Source organism: Ctenocephalides felis, unplaced genomic scaffold (assembly GCF_003426905.1).
Source record: "Ctenocephalides felis isolate EL2017-DRISC unplaced genomic scaffold, ASM342690v1 CF-g0.4_SCAFFOLD_03571, whole genome shotgun sequence".
Taxonomy (NCBI): domain Eukaryota; kingdom Metazoa; phylum Arthropoda; class Insecta; order Siphonaptera; family Pulicidae; genus Ctenocephalides; species Ctenocephalides felis.
In genome coordinates this window covers 32,452,061-32,474,671 of record NW_020539725.1, presented here as the reverse complement: position 1 = coordinate 32,474,671, position 22,611 = coordinate 32,452,061, and the positions used below count along the sequence as shown (strand labels likewise).

General features: G+C 30.7%; 1 protein-coding gene across 1 annotated transcript; it reads left to right on the top strand.

Moving 5' to 3' along the window:
- The first annotated feature begins 793 nt into the window (after positions 1–793).
- LOC113384895 (cystathionine gamma-lyase) lies at positions 794–15,202 on the top strand. The gene is made up of 9 exons (XM_026622667.1): positions 794–929; positions 10,914–11,086; positions 12,889–13,085; positions 13,244–13,334; positions 13,407–13,493; positions 13,555–13,735; positions 13,835–13,987; positions 14,453–14,627; positions 15,055–15,202. The coding sequence occupies exons 1-9, from the start codon at positions 896–898 to the stop codon at positions 15,200–15,202; spliced, it is 1,239 nt and encodes a 412-aa protein (XP_026478452.1). The 5' UTR covers positions 794–895.
- Positions 15,203–22,611: the final 7,409 nt, after the last annotated feature.

Below are 22,611 nucleotides of genomic sequence, written 5' to 3'. Positions count from 1 at the left end.
TGAATACCTTATTCATGTTTCAATATTCTTTTCCGAATTTTTAAAATTTATTTTTATTATTTTATAAAACTTAATATTATTATTTTTTAAAACTTATTACTTATATTGCAGATACGAATTCATACCAATGCGCCAAAAAAGAAATTAAACATATACTAAAATCAGTTTCTTTACTGACTTTTTTTTATTTTGATTTTTTAAAGTGTCGCAACCTACTACTTTATATTTTTAGCTTTCATACTAAAAACGTTATATGTTTTTAACTTTTAATTTAATAATTATCTTACATTGTAGACAATTTTTAAGTTGAAATGACTGATAAGTAAGATAATTATTAAATTAAAAGTTAAAAACATATAGCGTTTTTAGTATAAAAACTATGTATATATAAACTTTAGTATATATAAAAAGCAAAACGGAGATATTGTTATTATTGATGAATTTTTAAAATTAATACTAAAGCTAATGTAATTAATTGCATATTCATTTTCTAAATAAGTTACAAAAAATTATAAAAAAAAATATTTAAGGTTAGTTAATAATTAATTAAACGTTAATTAAGAATTTATACCGTTTTCTATAAATTTTTTAGACAAAAAGATCAGTTAAGAAGTATATCAGATGTTCTTGGAAGTTATACATGAATGCATTAAAAATATGTTTTATAAATGAAAATTTTAAAATCTCGATGTTACAAATGGCATTGTGCTGGTTTCAGTAAATTGTTTCACGCCCCTGGAATCAATCATAGGGGATCAAGCCGAATGTTTAATGGCACCACGTTTCAGTTCAGTGTAGTTTCCCGCAGTGTGACAGTGAGTTGGCTTCATAAATATAAATGCAAGTTGTTTGTCAAAATATATAGTGTAAAACAATAAATTCTTTGCTAACCAACATGTCGGAGACAATCACAGTCACTGAAGCTCCTAGTAAGTTATAATTTATCATATTATGCTTGAAATTATATGCCAGTCTCATATGCCGGTTTTTTTCTTGACGTTGACTTATATACTGAAAATACCTACCTATCCAATAATAAAATTGTTGTACTATTAGCTGTATTCAACTACAAACCGACTGAAATAAATAAATTAATAATTGTAAGTGAGGATTAAATAAAATGACGCAGTGAATCCATTTGATTGACAATGAAAGAGTAGCAAATACTCTAAAAATGATCATTTTTGTTTTGTTGAACTTTTTTCAAAATAAACAAAAATGTTCATAGTAGCTTAATATGTAATAGTTTTAATATATAATAGTTTAGCATTGTTTTAATAATTACTGCACGTGGCACAAAAGACTAATTCTTCTTTCTACTATATGATAAAAAAAAAATATTTAAAATAACATAATTTGAAAACACATCATTTACATAATTCAAATTCAATTTGTGCAATTGTGTTTGTCTTAAGCACACTCATATTGCATAAAATTGAGTGACGTATATGCAAAGATTCGTATACTAAACATATCACGTAAACTAAACTAATTATCGTGAATATATTAATAATTTTCCAACAAATAGTGACCTTAAGACATATGCTATGGTATCATAAACGTCAAGTCATTTTCATATTGAATGGTCTATAAATTATATATTATGTAAATCAGGACGAAAATTGAAAAATAACTAGCACGCATCGTGTCTAAGGCAAATTGCTGGAACTTCCCGTACCGTAATTAAAAATCTTGGTACGGAACCCAAAAAAATTTACACAAAATGTATACACATTATTAAAATCTCTAAAAATATCTCATAATTTGATGTACATATGTCCAATAAACATTTTTAACTTATTTTTATTGAGAGTCTATAACCGCTGGACCTGCCTTCCCAAAAATCTGTTCTTTATCTTGTCACTACAAGTAAAATGTCCTTTGAATTATTAAAATCGGACGCTCCGTTCTCTTAAAAACTGAGTTACCGTTTTTGGCACTTTTTGCCCCGTATCTTTGGAACGGCTAGACCTGCCTTCGCCAAAAACTAATCAGCACGTCTCCTTATCAATAGGAATCGAATGCTTTTTGAATTATTTAAATCGGTTGATCGGTGTTCCCGAAATCGTGGACGAAAATTTGTATCCAAAATATTCAGAAACCTTTGAAACGTAAAGATATATAAAAATTTTCATTTTCGATTTTTTGCGATTACTATAACTTACTCTAAGGGAAGTTAATAGGAAAGTTGACGAGCCGTTTTTTTATAAACTATGAACAAAATAATCAGATTAGAATATTGCAAAGCACAAAAAAATTCTATTTAATTGTAAATGTAAAGCATTTAAAAATTCACAAAATTTGAATATTATGAAAAAGTCATGATCAATACCCACTTAGTAGTACTCAATACACAATATAAGAAGCAATGCGTGGCCATGTATCAAATTCTTGTTTTCTAAATAATAATATAGTCTGATAAATATTTATAATTCCGATGCATAAAAATGAAAAATACTGTTATTTTTAATTTTTTTTAAATTAGTACAGAACGCTATGTTAAAAATGAACAGAAATGTTAAAGAATTGCCTCAGACTTCGGAAAGAATCGGACAATATGTTTTTTCAAGAATGTGAATTCATTTTGCATACTTTTTATTGAACAAGCAAATAATTTATAATTTTCCAGTTATATATATACATATATATATATATATATATATATATATATATATACAGTTTATTCTTATTTTGCAAATAGCTATAGCAAATAAAATGTGCTATTGGTATTTTAATAAAGTCGTCTCGTCATTGAACAAGTTCAATGTTATAACAGGATGAGATAACTAGAGTAATATTGATGTTATTTGGTCATGCAATAAATTCGACACTTCAAAAAGTGTTTTAGAAATGAATATAACTTATTTAAAAATATGAATATTTGATATGGTTTTTTACTGAGAATTTTAAACATTTTACTTAATAAGTTTAAAAGAAAAACACGTATTTTCAGGCTTCTGTACAAATTCGAGTTCACCAAAATAAATGCACCAAAATAAATTGTTTATACTATTTTCAGCATTCATGTCAGAGAATTTTTATTTATATAATATTTAAATACGTGGATTAGAGAACCATTTTAATTCCTCTCTGTTATTCAAAAGTTTCAGTCCATATTCTTGGTTGTCTTTGATTATTAATTTCAAACTGAACCATTATAACGGAATTCAGTTACTTGATTCAATAGCAAAAGTTGAGTTCTAGTAGAAAGCTTATTTTGTGTCTCAAAAAAGTTATCGACACTATACTCGTCATTTGAACTTCACAAGTGAAGAACATAAATAGATTATTTCGTGTCATTGTCAAATTGACAAAAATAACCGACTGGTTCTATCTAGTTATAGCACGCCAAGACTTTTATTTGTCTTACAAGTTAGCTGATAATAGTTTGCATAATAAATTAATATTTTGCTTTAACATTTACTGATAGAGATGTTCATTTCTTAAAATATCTCAATTACAATTATTTATATTAAAATTCAATATTTGATCTTTCCAGATATGTTATTTTCATTGCCACCAAATAATATAAATATTTTGTATTTTCGCAAAAGACTTGTATAAAGTCTGATGCCTTTGATGAGTTTGAAAATTATATTTTATTACTCGAAGATTTTACACTTTATTTATTCATAATAAATATATAAAAGAATATACTTGGAGAGTAAATCTCAAAATAATCACTTTTCTTAGCGGTATAAGTTATCACTCAATTAATGCAAAAAACATCCTTTTCCACGAACTTGAATTTTAAAGAAAATTCGAAGATGAAAATGAAATTAACATGATATTTTGGATTGATTTGTCATATGAACTGCAACAAGTATATAATGATTTTTTCTCTTATTGTTAGATAACATATAGTTTGGGTTTTAATGCTTATTGCAATTATGTTAAATTTTACTCATTTCAATTTTGTTATAATTTAACAGCAATCAGAACATTACAGCCATATAAGCTGCTGTGCTAAATTGACTTAATATTAGCCTGTTCGACAAGTGGCAACCCAAACAGTTTCTGTTATAACTTACTCTATTGCAATTTCCGTAATAGGGCGAGCATTTTTATTGGTACAGCAATGCCGGGTGTGGGCTATTTCTACTTGGAAACATATTGCTATCCATATTTCCAGGTGAAAACCGTTTCACTACTGCTTGACAACAGGCATCTCGAATGGAATCGAACCCGGGACCTCTGGTTAAGGTCCACGCGTTCTAGCCGCTTACCGACGAGAGAATTCGCAATTACAATAAAAAAAAAGGTTTTATTGAACTAACTTTGAGCCAATTTTATATAATAATTCTTGATAAGAAATATGTCAACATCTAGGATTCCTATTTATAGTTTAACAAAAATCGAAGTAATATGCTAAACAGAAGTATGAGTAAATATTTTTTGCTGTTTCTTGCTATACTGCCACCTGAAGAGAAATCGCAAATGCATGCATCGTTCTCTTTGAATTTAACTTTTGTTCCGATTTCAAGATCAGCCAGAAGCGATTCAATTTTGTCGATGTCATTTTTGTCTTGATTAGATATTGTCCTCGACGGATATGGTATTGGACAATGGCAGATTCCATTTCGCCACTTTCCTAAGGATTTATTATGGCTATTATTTAATTACTACATTATTAGTAATTCTAAAAGCTTAGAATTCAATCAAATATCATAATTAATAAATAACCATTATAATTAATAAGTTTTATAACTTTATGAAATTTTACTAATTGTCTTCTCCAAACTAACGTTTAATTTCAAACCTTTGCGCTGAAGTGCATTTTTTGTAATAGAAAGGCGCATTTCAAATGAGAAAATTACAAGTGTATCAAGTTGATACTATCAATTCAAGTTATTAATTTTATTCGAGCATTCACCGCATCTACATAGATTTTTTTGTCAAGTAATGAACATCATATCTACAAAATCACTCGCTGAATTTTAACAGTTAATATCATTTTTCATCAAATATGATGCGGTGTTGAAATTCTTAGAATAGTTATTTTTTATAAGCATACTTCAATTTTATCGGACCAACATTCGGTTATATAATGAATATGTGAAATTACCGTGAATGATATTTGCATCAAGTTGGATCATATTCGAATTTCAACTCTTAGAGATTCCTCCTTCTCTTCAGGAATGATATTTATCACTACCCAATCATTGCCGATTGGAATTTCAAGACTTTCTTCATTTTCATTAGGAATTCCATGAATGTTTCGATCAAAAACTGTATAGAAAATTAAAATATAAATTTTAATGATTATTTATCCAAACTTATTAAACATTTGTCTTCATTTTTAATTATTACACGATTTTATTTATATTATATTGTTGAAGAAAACAATTTATTTAATGAGTTTTAGTGAACACTTACTTGTTTTAATGATCTGGTTTGTCATTATACTTATATTATCTTTGTTTTTGAATAATTTTTTTCCAAAGTCTTTATTTGCCAATATCCCCAAAATACTATTGTTTTTTGCTCCGCTTAATAAACTTCTCGTAACTTCCTTTGATGGATATTGCTTAGGTTTTACCTGCAGATCTGGTTCTAATATTTCCGAACTTATATCATCATAATACAGCATGTCGTCATCTGAATAATGCATGTCGTTTGCATCAATCGGCAGCAGTGGATATTCCACATCATAAATGTTTTCATCTGCATAAGCAAAAGTTATTGATAATGAATAAGAATAATGAACAAAAAACAATTATTGATAAGAGTATATCAGATTTTTAAAAGTAAATCTGCACATCCAAAATAACGAGTCAATAATAATTCCAAATCGGCAAAATCATAAAATTGATGATCAAATTTAGTTTTATAAAATTGATTGAGACTATCAATGATATAGACAATCAATAAGTTAAAACTTATTGGCAGTGCAAATTGACAAATGTAAGTCAATGATGTGAAGATATTAACTTCCCAAAGGAGAAATTTATGTTTTCATCAAAAAATCCGGTTCGCTAATTTTATGTTTTCTCGACATTTCAAATCATTCTGAATTGAATGAGACCAAATTTGGAAAAAGTATGTGTGTGTGTGTATGTGAACAGATTTTTTGCCGTAAATCGACGTTTTCTCGAAAACGGCTGGGCCGATTTCAAAAATCTAAAAGCCATTCGATGCATCTAGGCGAGGACTATCGTTTGTCAGTTTTGTGGGACGATCAGCCTAGACGTTTCTTTATAAATAGCAAAAAATCGTCCACGTTTTAGCCCGCAATTCTGAACCGATTACGAAAATTCAAAAACCGTTCGAAAGATATTGATTTGGAATCGTGCTGATTAGTTTTTGGTCGAAAGATCGGTCGGGCCGTTTTCTTGTAATAAAGTGTTAAAAAAATTTTTTTCGACGATTTTTATTATTATTTTTTTGACGATAGATACTATAGTCTTCTAGATCATACTAAAATATTACGGCCCAACGACAATTGGTTTAACTTTGAAAATTCGTCAAAGTTTGCAAAAATTGGTATCGTTTTTTTAGCATTGGTCAAAATTAGACCTTTCATCGACGTTTTCTCAAAAACGCCTGAACCGATTTCAGAATTTTAAAAGCCATTTGATGTATTTCATGGTCTTATAGAACTTACTGTAATATTACAGCCTTACGACAAGTAGTTTAATTTTAAAAATTCATCAAAGTTTGAGAAAATGAGTAGTTTTTTTTGACGTTAGCTAAAATTAAAATTAGACAATTGGTATAACAATATAGTACTTGGTCTTAATAAACATACTAAATCATTAAAATTCTACGGAAACTGGTTCAAATATAATAATTGTTGATTTTTGAAAAGTTGCTTTTTGAAAATACTCCGAGTTAACGTGTTCGTTCGTTTTCAATTATGTGTAATGAATCCACTCATGATTTAATTTATTTTTTATTGATTAAGTCGATTATTTACACATATCGGGAAGTTCATGTAACTTGCCTCAAGGCTAAATATAACCAACCAATACCAACTAGTTAAATTTTGTTCTCGACCAACTTGTGATAACGCTGAACGATTTATTTAACACTACACAAATAATTTTTTTTGTTGATTATTCATAGAGTAGAAGATGTATGTTTGTACTGGAGGAACAATACTAATTAACTACTAGCAATAATAGTTTATATTGAATACTAATGCTCTTATATGTGCACAATATTGTTTTGCTTAAAATACATATTTTACCTATTTCTTCAGAATCAGTTTCTTCTAGAAATATTTCAAAATTGCATACAAATCTCTCTCCTAAGGATTCGAAATCGTCAACAAAAAACTTTCCTGAAGCACATCCAACACTTATGGCATCGCTGTTTGTTAGAACAGAGATACAATATTGGTCCACGCTGTTATTTTTTAGCAATTCATAGTATTGCCCAAATTTATGATTTTCATCTAATGTTGCATATAAGTTGTTCCAAGTATTTCCAAACATTAAACTAAATAGAGCAGTAGTAACCGGTAAGGGTTTCGAGGTGGTTGGTCCCTTCGCCATCTTCAACATAGAACATTGCGCTATTTCTGATTCCGGAGATGTAGATAACAAACGACATTCTTCATCTGATTGGGAGCTACAATATAAATATTTTTTCTTTGTTTTGAACACTTTAAGCCAAAACTATTAGATCAACTTTATTATACCACTGGGTTACCCTCTAGAGAAATGTATATCTAGGTTAAAGATATACATCAGAATAACAGCTTATCTGAATGGTGCTACGATTGCTGTTCATATAATAACTTTTTTTTAATACTTACAATAAGATCTCAATTTACTTTCAAATCTTTTTGGCTTATCTACACGACAAACTAATATAATGTGAAGCAAATCAAAATAGCATATTAAAAAGCACGTTTGAAGAGTGAAATTATTTTATAATCTGTTTTCATTTTTTTTCTAATTGTTACGAGCTTTGAAGTTTTTTAAAATATACAAACCACTATCAATTTGCTGAAAAACGTGATTAAAATATGGTATAAAACTTTTAGTCCAGTCATTATAGTAATAAGTTCACCTCGGAATTCTGGATACCCAGCTGTAAGTCTGTAAATACTTGTATATTGACACCTAAAAGTTGTCTCAAAACCTACATATGTTGCGTACACCCTACCATATGTGGGTTTTGAGACAACTTTAGGATGTCAATATACAATTATTTACAGACTTACAGCTGGGTATCTTGAATTCGAGATTCTTATCTAATTTAAGCTTAAATAACTGGACTATTTCATAATAACATACGATAATTTATACATACTTCCAATCATCCGTATTGAAACATTGTTCAATCATACTTTGCGCCATGCTGGCTAGTTCATCATTCCATGTTAAATCTTCTGTTATAATAGAACTGTTCCAACTTGTATCAATCAATTTCTCTCGCCACTAATAAAAATTATATTCAAGTTTCTGCATGAGTCTTATAAAAATTACATAATCGAAAACCCTTTGAAAAACTATTCAAATGTTTATAAATTTAAAAATAACAGAAAAAATATAACAAGTTTTGAAGCATATATTAGGATAAAAAATGTTTTGGTTAAAATTAGTCAAAGAACCCAGAATTATCGTTCTAGAAATAGTCAAATTTATTAAGTTTGATTTGGTGGCGGGAATAGCTCAGTCAGTAGCATACCCGACTTATATGCCATTAATACTCGATTCGAATTCTTGTGGTGACATACAATTGTCATTTAATTTAAATAAGAATAAAATTAAAAATAAGAAGAAAAAACAAGATTTGCGTAAAGAAGTTAAGATGTAAAAAAAGAAGAATGAAGAATTCACTGTTGTGAATGAGCAAATACAGGATACTAATAAAAAATGTATAGAATATAAAAAAATAAAATTTTGGTGGCTAAATGTTGTAAGTAAGCGCGAAGCCAATAAAAAAAGTCTGATTTGAGGAACGATAAGTTTAAAATTTGTTTTCATTAATTATTATATCTTTTTATAATATTCAATCATTGTATTTAATAATTCGATTATAAATTTTGTTATATTTTTATATTTAGATAAATTGTTAAAAAAAGAAGAAAATGATTCAAAGTATTGTGAGAGAAAATATAAAGATATGCTAGTTTTTAAAAAGTATAATATTTTAATATTTAATTTGTGTTTTGAGATTTCTATTTTTTGGAAATTTTAAAGCATTTTCTGCAAATTTCCTCGCTAGAGACCAGTTAAAATCATGATAATGAATATACAATTTATGGTAATCAATTTTAAATATTTAACTATACTTTTTTTAAATCTGTAAATTAAGAATAAAACTTCAATATAAAAAATGTCACTAATTCGAAAATGATTTATTAAAAAGTATCTACTTTTAGATATGGAATTAACCTTGTTCATTTCGCGCAATAGTTCATTCTTATAATTTTCGTCCAACTGACTAGATGTGAATTCTTTACAATTTTTACTTGGTCCGTTATTATACTTGCAAAGAGTGTGATATTGTTCACCATTTTCCGATTGGCATTTTATAGAACAATAGTCAAAAGAGATGTCGCAATCCGATATTTTACAAAATATAACAAATAAATAAAATGCCATTAATTTCATTTTTGATAATCATATTTGAAATTTTATCAAACTGTCAAAAATACTGTAACAAATGACAAATATTTAATAATTGAGTTCCAATCATATAACTCACATTAAATGGCCATCTCAAAAGTTCAAATATTAGCCAGATAAGCATTGAATTATATCTGTTTATTATTGGTTTGTAATAATTATAAAATCAGACGGAGTAAGTCAACAAATTTGTAAATCAGTATTTTTGATAAGTATTTGCTTAGTATTTGATTATAAAAACTGATTTTTAATCGTCGGGTATTATCTGTATAATACCACTTTATCTATATTTTTCAGCATAAACGATTTTTTTCAAATCCAATTAATTTCTACAAAAATATGAGATTAATGATAGTAATTCTGACGCACATTAAAATCATCTGACCGGCAATAATTAACATAAATTGTGAAAAATTAATTAGAAATGTTAAAACTATTATCACTAATCAATTCAAACTAACTACAAATCGATTTGAAATTATAAATTAACTAGCAAACCCGACCAACTCCGTTTCGCCACCAGATGATTTTGTGAGAAAGATAAAGAATTTTTTTGTTTGTTTTATATTTGAAAAAGAAAAATTTGATTTTATTATACAACAGTAATGAATTTATTTCGATTACAAAAATGTAGTGTTTTTTAGTTGAACTTCTCTAAGTAAATGAAAGTGAATCCGCAAATTATCCGTTTCATTGAAGTGCTCTTTGGTAAACCACATTTTTTGTTTTTTGGTCTGATGTTAACACAAACAAAGCGGATGGTTTTCTAACTCGTGAACAGGCAACGTAATAACTGCCCATGTGAAAAACAATGATTTTCTAAATAATCTATTTGAAATTTATCCCGCAAACACTAAGCGATTGGCCTTGCGACTTGGAAATTGCAAGGCAAACTGGAAAATGCAATCGTTTGAAGTCAAAGGGAAGACCAGTCGGAATCACTGGTATGTCACCAAATCGCCAGCAATTTTTGATTGAGTGGTGAAATTCAGTGCGTGTACATCATTATTCTTTGCGGAAAGATTTGCTCGATGACTTGACCAAGCATAATTCTCACTAATGTCATTACTCGAATTTTTAATTACGGTGCGTGAAGTTCCAGCAATTTGCATTAAGGCACGATGCCATGCACCACTAACTTTCTTAGCTATAAACCTTGCGGAGCCCGAGACCTTTCCAACGAATGCAAAATTGTCGAAATCGGTTCGTGCGTTCTGGAGTTATTTCGTCAGGAAGGAAAACCCGACTTATTTTTATATATATAGAAGATAGTATTCATTCAATGTTATTTATTGTTATGGTTCCAATAATTTATCCCTGCCCACCGTATAGGAGCAAATACAACCATATCCTCCAGTCCAAGTGGATTCCGGCGGCAACCTGCGGGATTTGAGACCAGAGCTATACATGTAGGCCAGGAACCCGAGCAATGGCGTTCTATGGCTTTGGTTCCACCGATCACCATGTCTACAACTTTTAAGCAAGATGCTCCGGCTGAATTTTCCGTAAGTCGAAATAGGATAAGATTTCTTATTCGTTTTCTTTCTTATAAACTACACATTTTTAATTTTACGCAATTTATTAAAAGGGATATTTTTATCAACGAAACAGATTTCGACGTTTTGCCATTTCCTTTCTACCAAAACCTAATGCTCTGTGGTCATGTTTGAAAAATTCATTATTGAAGGAAAATCTATTAGTGGTTGATACCGACCAGCGGATTTTATTGTACAAGTTATCGTTTCGTATTGGATTTTTATTAAAGTGATGGAAAATAATATACAACTAAAACATGTTATGAGCTATTTTGTTTTGTTACAAACTTTAGTAAATTATTATGCTCAAGTAAATTGTAAATCAAGCAGCAGTCACTCGATTAAGGGATTCTCCAATACAGCTCGGATCTCCGTTGATTTGACAGAAAAAATTGTAGAAACAACGAACAATTTATAATGTTTGAATATTATGGGGATTTTCGTTTAGCCATAAACAGTGCTGGATTTACAGTAGGGGCAGTCGGGGCTACTGCCCAGGGCGGCAAATTTTCGGGGGCGGCAAAATTTGGATAATGAGAAAAAAATTCTATACCATATAATTAACTCAATTTTGTAATAACATTTTTTATTTCAAGAAATATAATTAACAAAACATTATACAAATGCAATGCAAAATTTGGCAATTTGGCTAATATAAAGATTCGTAAATGAGTTGTAAGTTACTGAAATTTCCCGTACTAAAAATTACATTTTATAAAAGCTTTAAATTTTTTTGAAAAATGGTAAAAATTGAATTTAAAAAATCTTTTTTTTATATTTCGAATTTTTTTGAAAATTATTAACTTTTATTTATTAAATTTATTAAAATTAAATTTTATTTGAATGATTCAATTCCTAATGATAACGAAACGTGCTGATTAGTTATTGGCCAAGCCTGGTCCACTGTTTCGAAAACACGGGCCAAAATACCAAAAATAATAATTCAGTTTTTGAGAAACGGAACGTCCAATACCATTAGAAGAAATTTACATGTATAGACAAAATTGAGAACTGATTAAATTTGTGACCCAATAACAAAATTGAAAGTGAAACATTTGGCAGTCAGAAGTGATCATTACACATATGCACATCAAATTATCAGATATTTTAATAATAAGTATAAATTTTGTTTACATTTGTATGGGTTTTGTAACATTATTTATTCTGCAACGCGGCGCTTGCGCGCTTTTTTATTTTGTCTCTACACAGCTAAAGCAGGACGATCGCTTTGAAAAAAAGTTTTTTTTTTTTAATTTTAATTTTTGGTACGGGTAGTTCCAGCAATTTGCCTTAGCGCACGATGCCAAGCACCACTATTTATAGTATGTAATGCGTAATAAATTTTCTGCAATGAAATAGTTATTTTAAGTGTAGAAAAATGATAAATAAATACTATTTTAAGTAAAAATTCAGGGATGGCTCGGCATTTTTGTCAGTGCCGCAGGGCGCCAAATTTCTAAATCCGGCCCTGGCCATAATACACCATCAAGCTTAACAAATAACTATTATTTATAGCATATTATTTTCCAGAATTACGTTCTTCAACGCTATTAGTTATAGTTATGTAATATATTCAGCTATTTGTTTTATAATTGCGATGTTATTGCATGTTGTTGAGCAATTTTACAATGTGATTATCAAAAGAAATTTAGTGACAAATTTAGTATAACCTGAGAAAATTTAAAGATCAATAATTAAATCAATAAACAAGCTTTGGAATTTCTCATTGAACAAATCATTTCTTTAACATTTGTTATGCACTTTATGTTAAGGGATACGAATACGGCCGCTCAGACAACCCAACTCGTGGTGTACTTGAAAGATGTCTTGCTAACCTAGATGGAGGAAAGCACGGGATGTGCTTCTCCAGTGGATTGGGTGCCACGACGGCTATTATTTCCATGATGAGCGCTGGTGATCACTTGATATCCGCCGATGATGTATATGGAGGTACCAACAGATTTTTCTCGTAAGTGCTAAAAACAAGATCACATACAATTTTATATGTATTAATGTATAGATTGAAACCAGTTAATCCATTCCTTCAAATATTATAGAAGTTTTGAAATATAGAAATATTGAACATTTCAATGTAATATATGACAAAAAAATAATTTCTCTTCTCAGCAAGGTAGCTAAGCGAATGGGTATAGAATTGGACTTTGTAGACGCTACTAATCCAGAAAATGTCCGCAAAGCTATTAAGAAGAATACAAAAGTATATTAAATAGGAGTATTCAACAAACTTGTAATGTATCTAGCCTAACAATCAAAAACAATTATTTTTTAGATGGTGTGGATAGAATCTCCCACAAACCCCTTATTAAAAGTAATCGACATCCGGGCTGTTTCAGATGTTGTGCATGAGGATCCTGATGTAAGATTTTGTTTGCTTTAAGATTTTAACTAAAAATTTATTTTTTAAATTTGTTTTGCAGATTATAGTCGTGGTGGATAATACTTTTCTTTCATCTTATTTGCAAAGACCTTTAGAACTGGGTGCCGATATTGTCATGTATTCTCTCACAAAATATATGAATGGACATTCAGATGTTATTATGGGCGCCGCCATCACAATTAGAGATGATTTACATCAACGACTTCGATTTTTACAAAATTGTAAATTGCTTTCTCAAAATTCTATTAATAATTATAAAAAAAATACTTCAGATTTTCTGTGAATTAAATATATATCATGATAGAATTAATATTTTTCAGCAATGGGTATAGTACCCTCACCATTTGACTGTTCTCAAGTCAACAGATCGTTGAAAACATTAGCCCTCAGAATGGAAAGGCATAGTTCAAACAGTTTAGCTGTAGCAAAGTTTTTGGAAGGTCATAAGCATGTTGCAAAAGTACTACATCCAGGTGAAATATCATAATACTTTATTTCTATACCGTTTTTTTATAATTTAGATTTTATCTATGAAAAATAGTTTATTTATAAAAATTCTTTTGGGCTAAGCTTCAAACAAGAAATCTAATTGTTTTTTTTTAAGTTCAAAAACTTTATCAAATACATATTTTGACTAATGATTTTTTATATTTTGAATGTTGAACCAACTTGGTAGCTTTCAATTGCCTGTTTGATTTCGAACAAAATTCATATGTGCCGTTTCTTCGTAATCAGCGAACGCAAGTTTTATTTTTCAGATAATATTATTAGTTTTAATGAAATTTACCGTTGTGAAGAAACTATTATACTTATAAGACTAATTTCATACGATTGTTGAAAAAATAATTTTCTTTGTATCAACGCTTTTTTAAAAAAACTTCAGTTAAATTACGGCATGCAGCTCTACTCTCAGATTCTTAATTAGAAACAAATTTCAGGTTTGCCATCGCACCCTCAGCATAAAACTGCCCTCAAGCAATGCTATGGACATAGTGGCATTATGACATTCTTTTTAAAAGGCAATTTGGAAAATGCTAAAAGATTTTTCAAACCTTTACAAGTTTTCACTTTGGCCGAAAGTTTGGGAGGATATGAAAGTTTAGCCGAACTTCCGTAAGTCTTGATTTGAGATTATTAACTCCTAAATTTTCTAACTAATGACTTTAATTTTGAATAAAAGCTATCGAAATATTTGAAATTTGCTTAGTTTAATTATATAATATGTGTGATGTTATGGCAATATAATGTTAAAATCTTTTAAAGTTTTATTTAAAATCATAATATTAAACTATGATCACTTTCTGTTATGTAAAGATCAATAGTTAGAAGTTTATGATTATTCAGTTTCAGTATTCTGAATGAATATAGTTTAGCCAAGTTGAATGTAATACCCGAAAGTTGTGTCTCATACAATATCAAACATTCAAAATTATATATTCACTTATTGCATAAATAAAAATTAACATTTATTGCCCATGTAAAAATTAGCAAGTATAGTGAACATGTTCAACGTGCGAATTCATTATTTGCATTATTACAGATCCATAATGACTCATGCTTCAGTACCAGTTGAACAAAGAGAACAACTTGGCATAACAGACAGTCTTATAAGACTCTCAGTAGGCTTGGAATCTGTGGATGACCTTATAAAAGATCTCGATAATGCCTTGAATTATGCTTTTGAATAAAATAAAAATGTATAAAACTTTTATAATTTATAAAAAATAATGTTTTATAGTTGTTTTTTAAATAAAATACATTTATAATTAAAGTAATGTACCTAATGGGCATTATATAATGTTAAATAATATTTTTAATTCTTTAGTTTTTTTATATTGAATTAGATTAATGCTTGTATGTGTGCACTAGGCATTAAAACATGCTAAGAATTTGACATGCTGGCTAACAATTCAGCCTGCATGAAGTTGCCGCCGAAGAGAGATTTCAATTATTTCAGATGTCAAAAGCCATATTGTTACTTTTTATCACAGCGATTCGTCGCCGTATTGCTTTTTTGTCAAGAAAACTTGTTTTATATTTAATATTAATAGTTTTGTTTTGCTCTTTATTATAATTCATTCTTTTTATCTCCATTCCAGTTTATTAGTTTTGGCTTTTTTTATTTCACGGCAATTTATTTCTTATTTATATATTTATATATTTACATTTTAGTGCTGCTAACTATACGCACGTTTATTTTACTTACAATAATATATTATAAAATTCATGACTACAAGTTACTAGCTAAAGCCTCAATATGAATAAAGCTGAACTCAATAATGAGGTATGTAATAAATAAATTTATAATCATCAATTATTATTATTAATTTTTTATTTTATTTCTAGATTGTCCTCATGAGAAAAACAGCACGACAAGCAAAAGTTCATATTATAAGAAAGCTCGTTCGAGAGATTCGTATATTGACAGAAAAGACAAAGCCCGAAGGTGGTGATAAATTTAAAGCCAAAGCTGATAGCCTTTATGAGGAACTTACTATTATAAAGGTATATATATATATATATATATATATATATATATCTTATATATAAAAATGGAGCTCTCTTTCGAATGTCCGAATAAAACTCGAAAACGGCTGAATCGATTTGGCCAGTCTTAGTCTTGAAAAATTCGTGCCAATCCAGAGAATGTCCAAAAGGTGAGAAATTATATCAAATCCGCGTAGAAACTTTACATTTATAATTTGAAAATTTTTGTAGAAGCGTAATTTAAATAGAACAATGGACGGTGGCAATTTCGTGAAATGTCAAACGCTTTTGACAGATGATGTTCAATTACGTTTAATAGGATGTTTTACGCGAATATTATTTATTTGTGATAAATTTGTAGTAAGTAGTTTTGTTTGTAGTTTTATTTATATACAAAAACGTTAGTAAACGGGCCCCAAGTGTTACTAGAGACTCAAAATATAAACTTTTTCGATATGTTAATATGAAAATGCATTTTTGGCATATTTTTCTCAAACACGGTGCTCTGAAAGATCTTATTTGTATAATTATATGCTCATTGGTATTTATAAAACATTTTCTAGGTTGTTATATTATTTTTTATTTATGTTATTTAAATTCAGAACCTAAATTTGGTATCGATCAAATGGACCTTTTGTCGAATAACATTTTTCCAGTTATAATTTTCCAGAATTTATCGCAGAATAGATAGTAATATATGAAGGTCCGGGGTTAAAAAAGCCAACCACCGATTTGTCAAAAATCAGTAAAGTTAAGCATTGTTTAACAACAATATTTGAAAGTAGAGGAAAAAAGATTTATAGCCAGCTACAAGCTTGATTTGAAAACAGTAATCTTTTCCAGTTATAATTTCCCAGAATTTATCGCAGAATAGATAGTAATATATGATGGTCCGGGGTTAAAAAGGCCAACCACCGATTTGTCAAAAATCAGTAAAGTTAAGCATTGTTTAACAACAATATTTGAAAGTACAGGAAAAAAAGATTTATAGCCAGCTACAAGCTTGATTTGAAAACGGTAATCTTTGAAATGGGGGAGATAAACGGTAATCTTTGAGAATCCATAATAAAAGTATTTTCTTCCGTTGGTAGTTTTTAAGCATTAGTTAAAAATGTAATTATTTTGTAAAATACCTTTAAAACTATAATAAGGCTTTAAATCTTTTTGCCACCTGCCCGTTTCAAGTTTGCCGGGTATATATATATATATATATATATATATATATATATATATATATATATATATATATATATATATATATATATATATTATGTTAAATGTTAAATATGAACAATACAACACTCCGGATTTTAACACACACTTTATTCGGTTATAGAACATATAGGAGTTCTGATGCTGTTCAAACAATAAAAAAAAATTATCCGGAATTCGGATTATCCGGACTTTCGATTATCCGGACTTTCGATTATCCGGAATTCGGATTATCCGGAATTCGGATTATCCGGAATTCGGATTATCCGGAATTCGGATTATCCGGAATTCGGATTATCCGGAATTCGGATTATCCGGAATTCGGATTATCCGGAATTCGGATTATCCGGAATTCGGATTATCCGGAATTCGGATTATCCGGAATTCCGATTATCCGGAATTCCGATTATCCGGAATTCCGATTATCCGGAATTCCGATTATCCGGAATTCCGATTATCCGGAATTCCGATTATCCGGAATTCGATTATCCGGAATTCCGATTATCCGGAATTCGATTATCCGGAATTCGGATTATCCGGAATTCGGATTATCCGGAATTCGGATTATCCGGAATTCGGATTATCCGGAATTCGGATTATCCGGAATTCGGATTATCCGGAATTCGATTATCCGGAATTCCGATTATCCGGAATTCGATTATCCGGAATTCGGATTATCCGGAATTCGGATTATCCGGAATTCGGATTATCCGGAATTCGGATTATCCGGAATTCGGATTATCCGGAATTCCGATTATCCGGAATTCGATTATCCGGAATTCCGATTATCCGGAATTCCGATTATCCGGAATTCCGATTATCCGGAATTCCGATTATCCGGAATTCCGATTATCCGGAATTCCGATTATCCGGAATTCCGATTATCCGGAATTCCGATTATCCGGAATTCCGATTATCCGGAATTCGGATTATCCGGAATTCGGATTATCCGGAATTCGGATTATCCGGAATTCGGATTATCCGGAATTCGGATTATCCGGAATTCGGATTATCCGGAATTCGGATTATCCGGAATTCGGATTATCCGGAATTCGGATTATCCGGAATTCGATTATCCGGAATTCGGATTATCCGGAATTCGGATTATCCGGAATTCGGATTATCCGGAATTCGGATTATCCGGAATTCGATTATCCGGAATTCGGATTATCCGGAATTCGGATTATCCGGAATTCGGATTATCCGGAATTCGGATTATCCGGAATTCGGATTATCCGGAATTCGGATTATCCGGAATTCGGATTATCCGGAATTCGGATTATCCGGAATTCGGATTATCCGGAATTCGGATTATCCGGAATTCGGATTATCCGGAATTCGGATTATCCGGAATTCGGATTATCCGGAATTCGGATTATCCGGAATTCGGATTATCCGGAATTCCGATTATCCGGAATTCCAATTATATGGAATTCGGATTATCCGGAATTCCGATTATCCGGAATTCCGATTATCCGGAATTCGGATTATCCGGAATTCCGATTATCCGGAATTCCGATTATCCGGAATTCGGATTATCCGGAATTCCGATTATCCGGAATTCGGATTATCCGGAATTCGGATTATCCGGAATTCGGATTATCCGGAATTCGGATTATCCGGAATTCGGATTATCCGGAATTCGGATTATCCGGAATTCGGATTATCCGGAATTCGGATTATCCGGAATTCGGATTATCCGGAATTCGGATTATCCGGAATTCGGATTATCCGGAATTCGGATTATTCGGAATTCGGATTATCCGGAATTCCGATTATCCGCAATTCCGATTACCCGGAATTCCGATTACCCGGAATTCCGATTACCCGGAATTCCGATTATCCGGAATTCGGATTATCCGGAATTCGGATTATCCGGAATTCGTATTATCCGGAATTCGGATTATCCGGAATTCCGATTATCCGGAATTCGATTATCCGGAATTCCGATTATCCGGAATTCCGATTATCCGGAATTCCGATTATCCGGAATTCGGATTATCCGGAATTCGGATTATCCGGAATTCCGATTATCCGGAATTCCGATTATATGGAATTCGATTATTCGGAATTCCGATTATCCGGAATTCCGATTATCCGGAATTCGATTATGAATTCGGATTATCCGGAATTCGATTATCCGGAATTCGGATTATCCGGAATTCGATTATCCGGAATTCCGATTATCCGGAATTCGGATTATCCGGAATTCGGATTATCCGGAATTCGGATTATCCGGAATTCGGATTATCCGGAATTCGGATTATCCGGAATTCGGATTATCCGGAATTCGGATTATCCGGAATTCGGATTATCCGGAATTCGGATTATCCGGAATTCGGATTATCCGGAATTCGGATTATCCGGAATTCGGATTATCCGGAATTCGGATTATCCGGACTTCGGATTATCCGGACTTCGGATTATCCGGACTTCGGATTATCCGGACTTCGGATTATCCGGACTTCGGATTATCCGGACTTCGGATTATCCGGACTTCGGATTATCCGGACTTCGGATTATCGGACTTCGGATTATCCGGACTTCGGATTTCCGGACTTCGGATTATCCGGACTTCGGATATCCGGACTTCGGATTATCCGGACTTCGGATTATCCGGACTTCGGATTATCCGGACCTCGGATTATCCGGACTTTCGATTATCCGGACCTCGGATTATCCGGACTTCGATTATCCGGACTTCGGATTATCCGGACTTCGGATTATCCGGACTTCGGATTATCCGGACTTCGGATTATCCGGACTTCGGATTATCCGGACTTCGGATTATCCGGACTTCGGATTATCCGGACTTCGGATTATCCGGACTTCGGATTATCCGGACTTCGGATTATCCGGACTTCGGATTATCCGGACTTCGGATTATTCGGACTTCGGATTATCCGGACTTCGTATTATCCGGACTTCGGATTATCCGGAACCAATGGGGTTTATTGTTTTTATAATACTTCATTGTATATAGCATTCAAACAACACATCCTTATACACTTAAAGTATCAATATTTTTGATTCTCTAGAAATTGTCTAGAATATACCTTATTTAGCAAAACAACGTTTGCCGGGTCAGCTAGTATATATATATATATACATATATATATATATATATATATATATATATATATATTAATATTTTGAATACTCATATTTAAGGTATAATAATCGGGCTAAAGTAAACTTAATTGCACTGTAGATTTTTTTTATAAATTATTTTGTCAAGCATTTTATTCATTCCCAAAAATTTATTTTGTCAGCATTTGCCTTCTTATTTGCATGATAGCTCACTCATTTTACACGCAAAAAACTTGTAACAGCACTCATTTTAAAGCTTATGTTGAGCACTATAAAACCCAATTTCACCGAAATGCATAAAATGTAAAACCTCGACACTAGATGGCTTTAAATACAACAATTAAATCTTGAACGAAATAAAAAACGACTTTGCTCTTTCAAATCTTGCTTAATATTTTTCCTAGAACACTCTATGTAATACCGATTTATTAAGATTTTTATTGACATTATTTTGTTCATTACATGAATTTCGTTAAAATGTATAATTTAGGAGATATTTGTAAAAAGACGAAGAAAAACGCCAAAAATATATGAATCTTTAGTGGCCAGTAACTTGAAAAGTATTAGTTTTTTTGAAAAACTATAAAAGACATTTTTTTCTTATAATTAGTTCTTCTATCGATTTGCGACGTTATTTTGAAAAAATGTAATTACACAATTGAGAGGGGGTGTCATCCCCCCGAGGGGCGATGGCGCAACCCGAATTGTTTTCACTTTTGAACTTGAGGGTAAGATGAACCTAATTCCAAAATTTCATTCAATTCGGAGCACAGTAAAAAAATTCAGAGGTTATACCCTTTTTCCTTTCAGTTTTATATATATATATATATATATATATATATATATTATATATATATATATATGTTTAATTTGAGTTTAATAATCGGGCGTAACATCAATAAAAATAGTATGAGTTTTTTTTTTAAAATTTTATTATTTAAAATCCATACGTTTCGGCTAGCATCTTAGCCATCATTCAGTGGTAATCAAGTTAACTATAAAAATTGAAACTAAATAAATTATATGAAAGGAAATTTTGTGGAAAAACAATAATAATAATAATGGTAATAAAACACTTACAATTTTGTATCCTAATATAGCATATGAAACCATTATTAATCCATGGTATGAGTATGTGCACATTGATAAGATATATATTTTAACACAAACATCACAAATGGTAAAACACACTAATAATCATGATAACTTAACAAGTTGTCGAAACTATGTATTTACTCTTTGAGTTTAGGATAGAAATGCCACATTTTTCTCAAAGCAGTTTTTAGCATGTGTTGATATTTTTTGGAAAATTAAAGGCGATGGGATTTTGTTATTTTTTAAGGAATTTTGACACGCTATTAAGAAACCACGTGTTCGTTTCGATAAGGGCCGTATTGTCATTGCGTTTATTTATGACTCTGTCGTATGTAATTGTAAAAACAACCCCTCAGCGAATCTTCTTTTAATTGTATTCTCTTCAAAATGTAAAATTTAGGGTTAAAAAAATCGATATTATGATTTAAATTTTTAATATGCTCAGTTAACATTGTTTTAAATTGCTTAGGATTTTTTGAATTATTTTTGTGTTGATTAAGGCGTTTACTCAGGTTTGGCTAGTTTCTCCAATATAAAAGAGTTCGCAATTAGAGCAATTAATTTGATATACTAAATTCCTGAGGCGGTCAAAATTGAACTTAGATTTCATTTGTGTAAAAATTGAGCTAAGGGTTGCATCACAATTACATACCAACAGAATGCCACATTGTTGAAATAGTTTTTTCCACGAGAAATATAAATCTTTTACGTACGGTAGGCAAATGACACCAGTATATGATTCTAAGTCTAAGCGGTTTTTATGATCTGTGAGGTCTTTTTGTTGTTAAAAATGTAACTGCGTCTGTTATTTATGACCGAGTTGATTATGTTCGTAGGATATGAGTTGTTTTTCAGTGTGTTTATAACCAGTCAATGTTCGTGTCCCAAGAAGTTTTTGTCAGATAGTAATATGGCGTGGTCTGTTAAATTTATTATTGTCGCAATTTTCATTTTAGAGGGTGGTATGAGTGGTAATTTTGTATCGTCCGGAGCTAGTTGGTTTCTGGTACCAGTTAGTAATTAGTCGGTGGTCATTTGTACGTATGAGTCTGATGTCTAGAAAGTCTAAATAGCTTTCTAGACATCAGACTCATACGTACAAATGACCACCGACTAATTACTAACTGGTACCAGAAACCAACTAGCTCCGGACGATAATAAATTACCACTCAACCACCCTCTTAAAATGAAAATTGCGACAATAATAAATTTA

Excerpts from the sequence above, each read along its gene's own strand:
- LOC113384895 (XM_026622667.1), top strand. The coding sequence starts at position 896 with ATGTCGGAGACAATCACAGTCACTGAAGCTCCTA. Across the intron at positions 930-10,913 it reads CACAGTCACTGAAGCTCCTA|GAGCAAATACAACCATATCC; the intron begins GTAAGTTATAAT and ends CCCACCGTATAG. Across the intron at positions 13,988-14,452 it reads TGCAAAAGTACTACATCCAG|GTTTGCCATCGCACCCTCAG; the intron begins GTGAAATATCAT and ends AACAAATTTCAG.